The sequence below is a fragment of the Lepidochelys kempii genome, chromosome 1, assembly GCF_965140285.1.
Source record: "Lepidochelys kempii isolate rLepKem1 chromosome 1, rLepKem1.hap1, whole genome shotgun sequence".
Lineage (NCBI taxonomy): Eukaryota > Metazoa > Chordata > Testudines > Cheloniidae > Lepidochelys > Lepidochelys kempii.
This window is the reverse complement of record NC_136380.1, coordinates 213,129,618-213,141,449: the sequence shown is the minus strand read 5'-3', so window position 1 is coordinate 213,141,449 and position 11,832 is coordinate 213,129,618. Positions and strand designations below refer to the sequence as shown.

General features: G+C 44.1%; 1 protein-coding gene across 2 annotated transcripts in view; it reads right to left on the bottom strand.

The window, feature by feature from the left end:
* The window catches only part of LOC140898599 (transient receptor potential cation channel subfamily V member 6), a 51,338-nt gene extending 42,460 nt beyond the window's left edge, over positions 1–8,878 (bottom strand). For both annotated transcript variants that reach the window (XM_073312630.2, XM_073312669.2), the window contains exon 1: positions 8,238–8,878. In XM_073312630.2, the coding sequence (XP_073168731.1) occupies positions 8,238–8,365 (128 nt within the window). In that variant the 5' untranslated portion in view covers positions 8,366–8,878. The remainder of the gene's footprint in view (positions 1–8,237) is intronic.
* Between the last annotated feature and the right edge of the window lie 2,954 nt (positions 8,879–11,832).

Genomic DNA, 11,832 nt, shown 5'->3' with positions numbered 1-11,832 from the left:
GAGAGAGAGAGACTGGGAACTGTATGTGTGTGTGTGAGAGAGAGAGAGAGACTGGGAACTGTGTGTGTGTGTGTGAGAGAGAGAGAGAGAGAGAGACTGGGAACTGTATGTGTGTGTGTGAGAGAGAGAGAGAGACTGGGAACTGTGTGTGTGAGAGAGAGAGAGACTGGGAACTGTATGTGTGTGTGTGTGAGAGAGAGAGAGACTGGGAACTGTGTGTGTGTGTGTGTGAGAGAGAGAGAGAGAGAGAGAGAGACTGGGAACTGTGTGTGTGTGTGTGAGAGAGAGAGAGAGACTGGGAACTGTATGTGTGTGTGTGAGAGAGAGAGAGAGACTGGGAACTGTGTGTGTGTGTGTGAGAGAGAGAGAGAGAGACTGGGAACTGTGTGTGTGAGAGAGAGAGAGACTGGGAACTGTGTGTGTGTGTGAGAGAGAGAGAGAGAGAGAGAGAGACTGGGAACTGTGTGTGTGAGAGAGAGAGAGACTGGGAACTGTGTGTGTGAGAGAGAGAGAGACTGGGAACTGTGTGTGTGTGTGTGAGAGAGAGAGCGAGAGAGAGACTGGGAACTGTGTGTGTGTGTGTGAGAGAGAGAGAGAGAGAGACTGGGAACTGTGTGTGTGTGTGTGAGAGAGAGAGAGAGAGAGAGACTGGGAACTGTGTGTGTGTGTGTGTGTGAGAGAGAGAGAGAGACTGGGAACTGTGTGTGTGAGAGAGAGAGAGACTGGGAACTGTGTGTGTGTGTGTGAGAGAGAGAGAGACTGGGAACTGTGTGTGTGTGTGTGTGAGAGAGAGAGAGAGAGAGAGAGAGACTGGGAACTGTGTGTGTGTGTGTGAGAGAGAGAGAGAGAGAGAGAGAGAGAGACTGGGAACTGTGTGTGTGTGTGTGTGAGAGAGAGAGAGAGAGAGACTGGGAACTGTGTGTGTGAGAGAGAGAGAGACTGGGAACTGTGTGTGTGTGTGTGTGAGAGAGAGAGAGACTGGGAACTGTGTGTGTGTGTGTGTGTGAGAGAGAGAGAGAGAGAGACTGGGAACTGTGTGTGTGTGTGTGTGAGAGAGAGAGAGACTGGGAACTGTGTGTGTGAGAGAGAGAGAGACTGGGAACTGTATGTGTGTGTGTGTGAGAGAGAGAGAGAGAGAGAGACTGGGAACTGTGTGTGTGAGAGAGAGAGAGAGAGAGAGAGAGAGAGACATGGAGAACTGCCAACTGCATGTCAGACCCCATTCTGAAGTGTTGGGGCTTGTGCTTTTGGGCAGGAGGCCAAGAATCCATGTTTTATCCCTGATGTTACTTCTAAGCACCAAAAAGCCATAGTGTTCCAGCTCAGTGACAAATGTGAAGTCTTAGGTGGCCTCAGGTTTGTTACAATAAGTATGTTAGGTATTTCTAAGGTGCCTATCAGCATGAATATGTGAAAACAACGTGTAGCAATAAAACTCAGATTAAATAAAACTCATTGTGTTTCTGAGTTACTAATTACAGATACTTACAGACAAGAAGTTGCAAACCCAGGCGTCCCCCCTTCAAAGGTTAAACTACTTACCTGGCTTGCAAACAGAAACTCCTCCTGGGGGATAGTATCCAGTCAGGAACCACATCCCAGGACTCCTCCACTAGGGGACCTAAGGTGTGTACTAAGAGACTAGAACTGCGCCAGCAATTCATCATTTGTACATCCACCAAGACAATAGCAAGTTTAAATTGTTCTCTGAAACTTATCTCCCATCCTGCAACACAAATCTTAACCCCCTCAGTAAGAACCAGCTAGTCCTGAATCACAAGACCCTTCCTTGCAGGTCTTCATTAACCTTACCAGCCAGGCCTAGAACAGGCCCACTCCCCTGACAGCTGCTTGTAATGGAGAAGCACTTCCACACCTTTCCCAGAGAAAACATGAAGGCCAAGATTTTAAAAATTTGGCTGCATAGAGCTAAACTCCTAAATCCATATTTATTTAGATTAAAAAAAAAGAGAGAGAGGACTGATGTTCACAGGTGTAGAACACACAACAACTCCCACTCACTTCAGCGAGGGCTGCTTGCACAGCACCTTTGAAAATCAGGTCACTTATTTACTACTTCTGAAAATCTTGGCCTACTGTTTTCATTGGGGTGCAGACACAGGAGACGTAAGAAGAGAGGTGCCTATCCCACAGCCTGTAGGTGGAGTGACAGGCCATTTGTTTGTGTTCTGCAAACACTGTGACTGACTTCAGGGGAATGAAGCTCAAGGGGGCAAGCATGTAGCTGTAGCTCCATGGCACATGTAGGCCTTAAGTCGCTGATCATTTCGCTTAGGCCAATGAAATGCTAAGGGCTGATACTAACTTTCAGACACTGTTGACTAGCGGCTAGAGCACTGGAGTGGTACTCAAGAAACCTGGGTTCCGTTCCTGGCTTTGTTGGTGACCTTAGGCCAGTCATGTGCCTCAGTTTCTCACTCTCTAAAACATTACCAACTTCCTTTGTAAATGGCATTGAGAACTACAGATGAAAAATGCTATTATCATTGTTGCCAGCAGCACAGGGCAGATTGGATCCACCGATCTAGAGGCAAAAGGCTCTGTGTATGCCTTCACGAATCCTGAGCCATCCAACCTCATGGCATAAAGCTGAGTTTATTTCATACAGCTATGACACTGAGTACACAGTAATTAAAGTACTTCAAATGGAAAAAAAACTGCATGGATGAGACTCAAGAGTCATACAATTCTCTCTCCCCCTTCCCCCTTCCCCCCTCCAATAAAGCAAGGCAAATATGTGGCATTAGCAAGATATGTTGATGTAAACTTTGTATCGGCACTACTTCAGAATGACCTGCATAGCTCTCCGCAAGTTAGGTAGGTTGTCCCAAAACTCATGGCAACAGAATCTTTATAACGCCCCATGCTCTTTACATGTAATTATAATAATGCCTTTAATTCCTTTTGTGCCTTGTAACAGATGATCTCAAAGTCTTTTTACACACGTTAATTAATTAAGCCTTACAATATTTCATGAGGTACAATAGGCATTACTGTTCCTATGGCACAGATGGGGCAAATGGGAAGTGTGCAGAGGTGAAATGATTTTCCCAGCCAAAGTCATGTAGTGAGTCAGTGGAAGAAATGGAAAGAAAACCCAGTTATCCTGGTTCCCAGTCACCTGCTTGCTCTAACTCCTAGTCTGCACTGTATACCCAAGTTTTATGTATTGGAATTTTTGGGTGTGTTCGGTGGAATTCTCTTATGGTGTAGTTTCTATAATCAGATTCCAGAGATTTTGTATAAATTTATTACTTATCCTGGAGAAAGCCAGCTAAGATTAAATAAATACTGCTGCTATTCTTGGGATATTGTACCAAGTTCCTGTAGGTGTGTGATTCCCCTTAGATTGCCACCCCCTTTGAATTACCTGAGACTAAAGAGTCACACAACCACCCTCCCCAGTAAACTAAGGCAAATATGTACATTACCAAGATACGTGATGATGTAGAGGGATATAAACCTCATATTGCGACTACTTCAGAATGACCTGCATATCTCTCTGCAAGTTATGCAGGTTATCCCAAACTCATGGCAATAGAATCTTTATAACACCCCATGCCATTTACATGTAATTATAATTATACCTTTAATTTCTAGTGTGCTTTTTAACTGATGATCTCAAAGTCTTTTCACACACATAAATTAATTAAGCCTCACAATGTCTCATGAGGTAAAATAGGTATTATTTTAATATGAATTATTTTTAGTTCCTAGCTCACTAAAATCCCAGGCTAAATGTTACTTTTTATCAGTTCTCCTTTTTCGCCTTTACCATGTCCCATCAGTTGGGATTGGAGACTTTTGTTCTTAATCTCCAAACATTCTTGTCAAGTGCTTCTTCCAAACTGACACCAACCTTCTTCACGTCATCATTCAGCTTCTCAAACCACCTTTTTCTAGGTCTTCCTCATGATCTTTGTCCCATGACTACTGGTTCTTGTACTATCTGGCCAACATATCTCAGATTTCATTGTTTCACAGACCCAATCATCTCTATTGATACTCCCTCAGCTTTTCCATGATGGGGCCTATCTGCATTATGGCTCATACTGTTTTGTTGCATAGACTATCAGCTCTCGTCTTGTCCGGTGTCCACCTGAGCATTGTCATTTTGGGAGTGTGAAGTAGTTGTTTTTCTCTCTTCCTCATTGGCCAGCACTCTGACCAGTACATACAGGCACCATCAGAACAATTTTCTAGGAACTCTGTCATAAGCCTTCTCTAAATCCACAAACACTCAACGCAGCTCCATGCATTTCTCCCTGTCCGCCTCTTGCACTATTCGGGATGCAAACACTGCATCCATTATTAACTTTCTCGGCATAAACCCAAATTGACCCCCCTCCATAATACTTAACGTGATCGTAGAATATCACGGTTGGAAGGGACCTCAGGAGGTCATCTAGTCCAACCCCCTGCTCAAAGCAGGACCAATCCCCAATTTTTGCCCCAGATCCCTAAATGCCCCCCTCAAGGATTGAACTCAAAACCCTAGGTTTAGCAGACCAATGTTCAAAACACTGAGCTATTCCTACCCCAAGGTAGAAAAGTTAAGGTGATGGGCTGGTAATTGCTGCATTCTTGCACATCTCCTTTATACTGGCTTTTTATAAGCTAATACACCTAAATCCTGTGCAAATTTCAGAGTTCAATTACACAGATAACCTCACAAAGCAGACACATGGATGAGAGCTGCCAAGTTCCCAGTATCCCATGCCCAGTTGCATGCTGTTCAGGGGAGGAAATGCTGCTTAGCAATAAAGGAATGGTAGGGGAGAGGAAAAGTGAACTCAAAGACCCTTCTTTCTCAGTGTGAAATGCTGTCATGTTTGCTACACTCTGATACTCCTATGGGAACTGTTATATAATGCAAGATTAAGCTGTGGAAATAGCACAATAAGATTCAAAGAAGGATGGACACACATGAGAAATTACTACTGCTATAAGAAAAGGAGTACATGTGGCACCTTAGAGACTAACAAATTTATGTGAGCATAAGCTTTCATGAGCTACCGCTCACTTCATCGGATGCATTCAGTGGAAAATACAGTGGGGAGATTTATATACACAGAGAACATGAAACAATGGGTGTTATCATACACACTGTAAGGAGAAAGAAAAGGAGTACTTGTGGCACCTTAGAGACGAACAAATTTATTTGAGCATAAGCTTTCGTGAGCTACAGCTCATTTCATCAGATGCATTCAGTGGAAAATACAGTGGGGAGATTTATATACACAGAGAACATGAAACAATGGGTGTTATCATACACACTGTAAGGAGAAAGAAAAGGAGTACTTGTGGCACCTTAGAGACGAACAAATTTATGTGAGCATAAGCTTTCATGAGCTACTTCATCAGATGCATTCAGTGGAAAATACAGTGGGGAGATTTATATACACAGAGAACATGAAACAATGGGTGTTATCATACACACTGTAAGGGGAGTGATCACTTAAGATGAGCTATTACCAGCCGGAGAGTGGGGGAGGGGAGGGGGGGAAGAAAACCTTTTGTAGTGATAATCAAGGTGGGCCATTTCCAGTAGTTGACAAGAACGTCTGAGGAACAGTGGGAGCAGGGGGAGGGAAATAAACATGGGGAAATAGCTATCAATCCCTCTGCTTTGTCAACTGGAAGAGTTCAGGAAGAAATTCTGTTATTGTCCCATCATACAAATATTACACAACAAGGCAAATTATAAAATCAGCTGCTATCCTAGATAGGCTTGTGGACTAGACAGACAAATAGAGCCAAATTCTGCACTAGTTTCAGCACTGATTATAATGGGATAGTCTGGAGTTTTGAAAGGAAAAGGAGAAATATTATTGTGTATCCAGTATGTGTTTTCTATAGTAGTAGTAGAACAAGTTAATCAAGAATGGTCCACTAAGACTGCAAAAACAAAATGACCCAAATGTGGTGCAAGCCTCACTGGCTTACACTAGTTTTTTTTCCCAAAAACTTGGAGAAGTGAAGGATTTCTAGGAACAGTTCAATGAGTAAGACACCAAAGTAGAAGTTTCCCTTCTGTTTCTGCCTATACATGGATTACAAAACTGAAATCCACGAAGCAGCCTCCAGCTCCTTGTAAAACATTCCCTCCCTCTCCCCAAAGGAAGGAGTTAGATCTATTTGGAGAGAAAAAGGTAATAGAAATGCACTGGACAGAGCTGTTATTGAAAGGACTGGGTAGGTTTATATATTGTCCCTATTTCTGAGAGAGAATTTCCACAGGCTAGTATGACTTAAAACTTTTCTACCTTTAAAAGCATTTTCTCTCTCTTCTGTAATATTACCTCTCTGTAATATTTTGTATTAAAGGCTTGATCAAATTCAGTGGCACCTTATTCAGAAGCGAGAAGATTAAGCTCTAAGGGCCATCTTTTGGTTCTCTGATTGTACAGTGCTCAGCACAGTGGGGTCTTGCTATTTTAATACAAATAATAATAAAATAATAAACAATAATGGGAGAGAATAAAGGTTTAAAGATAAGACTCAGGGCTTCTCTCCATGGGGAAAGTGACTGGCAGAACTCTAGTGTTATAAACATACTGCATCTACTATAGCTATTCCATAGTTATGCTGAGGGATAGCTCAGTGGTTTGAGCATTGGCCTGCTAAACCCAGGGTTGTGAGTTCAATCCTTGAGGGGGTCATTTAGGGATCTTGGGCAAAAATTGGGGATTGTTCCTGCTTTGAGCAGGGGGTTGGACTAGATGACCTCCTGAGGTCCCTTCCAACCCTGATATTCAATGATTCTATGGTATAACTCCCTGTGGGGACTTCATGCCAGTGTTGCTTATATTGCTTCCAAAGTGGCATAAACTGTATGAAGGGGTATTGGAAAGGAAGGAATGTCCACATCCCCCCACAACTATCAAGTGTGTGCATTTGGAAGGGATAAGCTGAAGAGGGCTTTCATAAGCATATATGAAAAACAAGCTCTCTGAAGATCTTAGAGATCTCTAAGTGAACGGTGTGCAACACATCAGCCTAAAGACTGTCACCTCTGCAAAGGTCTGTTATACAAAGATTCCACAGGACCACAAACGGAGCGTGCACAGTGTACACTTCACACAACAAGCAGCAATGTCAGCAGCAAAGAGCTTGATCCAACACTTATTAAGGTGATGGGCAATATACTTCATACAGACAGAAGCTCTGAGCACCTATAACTTCCCCTGGAGAGGAAGATTAAGCCCATTGCTGCTCTGCACCTTGGGTAGTCACCTATGCCTGTGCCAAGTGGGTGCAAAACATCAGTCTGATCCAGTAGCATTTTATACCCACTTGGTGCAAGTGGCTGTGCAGGGTTCGGACCCGTTGTGCTCAGGGAGAAAAGAAAGGCAAAGGGTTTCAGGGAGGTAGGAAGCAATTCCTCTGAAACAAGCCCTCATTTTTTCAAAGCAAGCCGTTATGGCAGCACTTACAAACACATAATTAGCAAGTACATGAATTTCCTGCTGATGCTTCATCAGATGTTTTGCACAAAAACGCTTTCATATTGACATGACCTTTCTGAATGAGCGGCAGCTGGACAGAGAGCATAACCGGTATATTTTTAAGGGAGTGAAATCAGTACTTGTGAAAGCAAGGAGCAGATACTGCGAGTCACAGGCAGGCATAATGAAGACATATGCTATGTGTTTCCCCACATACAGTTCTTCAACATACAACTCAATATTGACCTCCAGCAACGCAACTGCTAATCTCTACCTGGGCTCCCCACACAAATGCGTCAGTGGACCCCACACCTATCCTGCAGCCCCCTGTTGTTCCAGCCTTGGGAACTACAATCAGTTGTCCCGATTCCCTTCAATACTGCCCTACAGTGCTCGCCCTGGCTATTCCAGTCCTGGGAACTTCACCCAGTTCTGCCAATGCCTCTCTATCCTAACACACACCCTGCTATTCTAGCGCTGCATCCCTCTTGAGCAGAAACTACATATTGTGCCCAGTCATGCAGTAGGTTTACACAATGAATTCGTGGGGATGAAACTGAGACCCACTAAATTCATTTCACAGATGAGCAGAGATACAATCTGAACTCCAGAGATATTCCTCCTTAAAAAAGTCTGAAAGAAAGGCCGATCGACAAGTGCTGCAAGCACTTGCTGAGTTTATCTACAGCCTGGGCAGAGACACACAAGCTTTAACAGAGAAAGCAGCATGCAGAGGAGGGAAAGCAAGAAGTCTGAGCGACACTGTACCTTTTCTGCTGTAGCAGGTGGATTTCATCCAGACGCCGAGCCCAGGATTTTTTGCCCTGTAACTTGTGTCTGAGCCTGTTCCAGAGCTGGATGAAAGGTTTGCTATTCCCAGGCAGGGGCAACCCCATTGTCTTTTCCCTTTCTCCTCCTTTTCTTCAGCTGGAGCAGCCTTCTATACCAAAGCAGAAGCCAGCAACCCTCACCCAGAAAGATTTAAGGCAGTCTTACTGAATGGCCCTGGGCTGCCTCTCCTCTCCGCACTGTTTATTAACTCTTCCCGGAATCTCCTGTGCACAGCTAGCTCAGATGTATCTGTTCAAAAAGAAAAATGTAACCACCTCTGGCTAGCAGGCCATCCTGAGCCACGCCGACCATCAGAATGAAACAAAACAGACAGAGCAGCGAGTTGATCCCCAAAATAACCCGCCCCAAAAGTGTGTCTGTTTTGGAGACAGCCACTTGGGATCCTATGCTTCAGGTGCTCTGACCCTGCCCAGCTGCTGAGGAATATCTAAGGCTTCAGCTCCTAACATGTATTTTCCATTTCTAAGGTCTAGGATTTAGAGAAGTTTCTTCCTTATCCACCCCGGCTACCTGTGGGAAGGTGCATCTGAGCATAGACAGAGGACTGAGCAGATCAGGCAGAGCAGCATCTAGCTCTGTGAGCATATGAGAGTGTGTCATGAAAGATACTATCTGCTGGGAAGGCACCGAGGCACAGTACAAAGGAGGCCACACCTCCCAACTCTCCTCTCCACAAATCACATCAGAGACACAGCTTGTGTTTAAGGAGCTGGCCGGCCTGCCCCATCCCCACCTCTCTCTCTCTCACACACACCCCCGCGTGCACGCATACAAAATAATTTCCAATCTCCAAATCTTTTAGGAGGTGGCAGAAGAGTTTAAAGATATTTGTATAGAAAGACTTCCCCTCCTCCCTTTCCTCTTCCTTTTTTCCCTTGCATTCTCTCTTACTTTCTTGCTCTACCTTGTTTTGTCAGTACAATGTATTTGGAAGGAGAGTGAAATTTACCATTTGTCTGTACTATTCTTTCATTGATGGAAAGAAGCACAAAGTGACTCCATGGGCTTGGGGTATTGATAAGCAGGAGCCACATTGTCAGAGCAAAGACAGTAGGGGATATTACCTGAGAGCAAAGAAACTATGGGCCAAACCCTGCAACAAGGCCCTGATTCACAAAGAGAATGGGAGTTTTGTCATGATTCAATGGGAGCAGGATTAGGCCTTTAGTCTTTACTCAGGCTACATTCCCATTGAAGTCAGTAGGGATTTTGTCTGAGTGAAGTCTGAAGGACTTGGCATTGGACATTAAGCAGAATCAGCAGTTAGGAACAGAAATCTGAAGGGAGGGCTTTGGGGAAGAAAGGTGAGTAAAACACCAAAATAACCAGGGGAAGGAGGAATAAAGATTAATCTGCAGAGGCTGATGCAGGAGACCTAACAGGTCTTTCTGATCTCTAACTCCTAGGATTCTCTGAATCCTGCAGTGTAAGTGTAAGTGTCAAACTGAACTGACCTGGAATAAAACATAAAATCATTACTGATAAAGTTTCAGATGACACAAAAATTGGCGGAGTGGTAAATATTGAGGGGGGTAGGTCCCTGATGCAAAGCAATCTGGATTGCTCGATAAACTGGGCACAAGCAAACAATATGTGTTGTAATAACCCTAAATGTAAATGTCCATACCTAGGAACAAAGAATGCAAGCCCTACTTACTCAATGGGGGACTCTGTTCTGGGAAGCAGTGACTCTGAAAAAGATTTGGGGGTCATGGTGGATAATCAACTCCCAATGTGACGCTGTGTCCAAAAGGGCTGATGTGATCCTAGAATCCATAAACACAGGGATCTTGAATTGGAGTAGAAACAGAGAGGTTATTTACCTCTGTATTTGGCACAAGTGCAACCACTTCTGGAATACTGTGTCCAGTTCTGGTGTCCACAGTTCAGGAAGGATGTTGGTAACTTGGAGAGGGTTCAGAGAAGAAACATGAGAATGATTAAAAGATTAGAAAACCTTCCTCATATTTATAGACTCACAGAGCTCAATCTATTTAGCTTAACAAACAGAAGGTTAAGAGGTGACTTGATTACAGCCTATAAGCACCTACATGGGGAACAAATATTTAATAGTGGACTCTTCAATTTGACAAAGAAAGATATAACATGATCCAATGGCTGGTAGTTGATGCTAGACAAATTCAGGCTGGAACTAAGGTGTAAATTTTTAACGGTGAGCATAATTAACCATTGGAACAATTTACCAAGGGAAGTGGTGGATTCACCATCACTGACCATTTTAAAATCAAAATTGGATGCTTTTCTAAAAGATACTGTAGAATTATTTGGGGGGAAGTTCTATGGCCTGTGTTATACAGGAGGTCAGACTAGATTATCACAATGATCCTTCTGGTCTTGGAATTTATGAATCTCTGAACTCTGCGGGCATTCATTCCTCACTGCAGTCAGTGAGGGCTCAGCCATTAATGCCAGCCAGGAGAGACAGATGGTGGTGGGAGGGATGCAGCCTTTGGATAATTAAATAAACACACACACCCCTCCTGCTTTTCCTGGAGAGCGGGTGGGGTAGGGAAGCCAGGGTCGAAGTAAGATAAGGCTCTTAGATACCAAGATGATAGGCACCTTACAAATACCTAAGGTAGATAGACAGATAAGTCCCCATTTAGTTGAGCTGCTCTCCCCACCCCCGCTCTTGGGTTACTGGCTCTTGGTGCATAGTTGGCATTCTCTCTCTGGGGGGTGAGAGGAGGGTGGGGGGGTATTGTCATACCTGCAGGCTAAGACTAACAGTTAGAAGGACTCTAGTGTGTAAATGTTACACCTCCAATTTAAATAGGTTAAATCCAGTGCTGATTGTACAGCCATTACAGGCCAGGAGTGGGAAATCTCTCTCTCTCTCTCTCTCTGGAGGTATCCCCCTAACCCAATGCTGTGTAGGGAAAATGTGTCTATTTTGACTGATGCAGGGGGGAAAAATGTAATTTTGTAACTAATGTCATACTGCTGCCCAATGGCATAGGGAAGGGGGGGCAGTGCAGTGTGAGTGATGTGTCTCAAGGAGACAAGGGCCTGGTTACTTTAAAAGGGGACGTGACTAGGTGAAAGGGAATGAATAGTGGTACACATTTCTTCCCAAAGCTGTTCCAAGCAGCAATAAGCACTGCCCCTTTGCAGTGGTACCACAATGTAGCCATGGATGAAAGTGGATACAAGGATACATTGCATCTGCAGACTAGCAACATAGTTACTAGCTCAGCCACACACAAACACATACACATGCATACTTGGGGAGCTGGTCCTTCAGCTCCAAACACACTTGAGCTAAAGAAGAATTCCAACAATAATTGTAGGTCTCTTATCCTTTTTGTGGCTCAGCCACTGGAGGGCATCATGACACAACACACATACACACATAACACCCAGACATTGCAAGAGGGCGTTTTCTCTGCTTATAGCAGTGGATGTGCTTTAGGTGAATTGCCAGCATGGACAACAGATGGAAGCTGGCTACACCATGGGAAAACATTCCAGAGGCCAAGGCTGGTTGTCA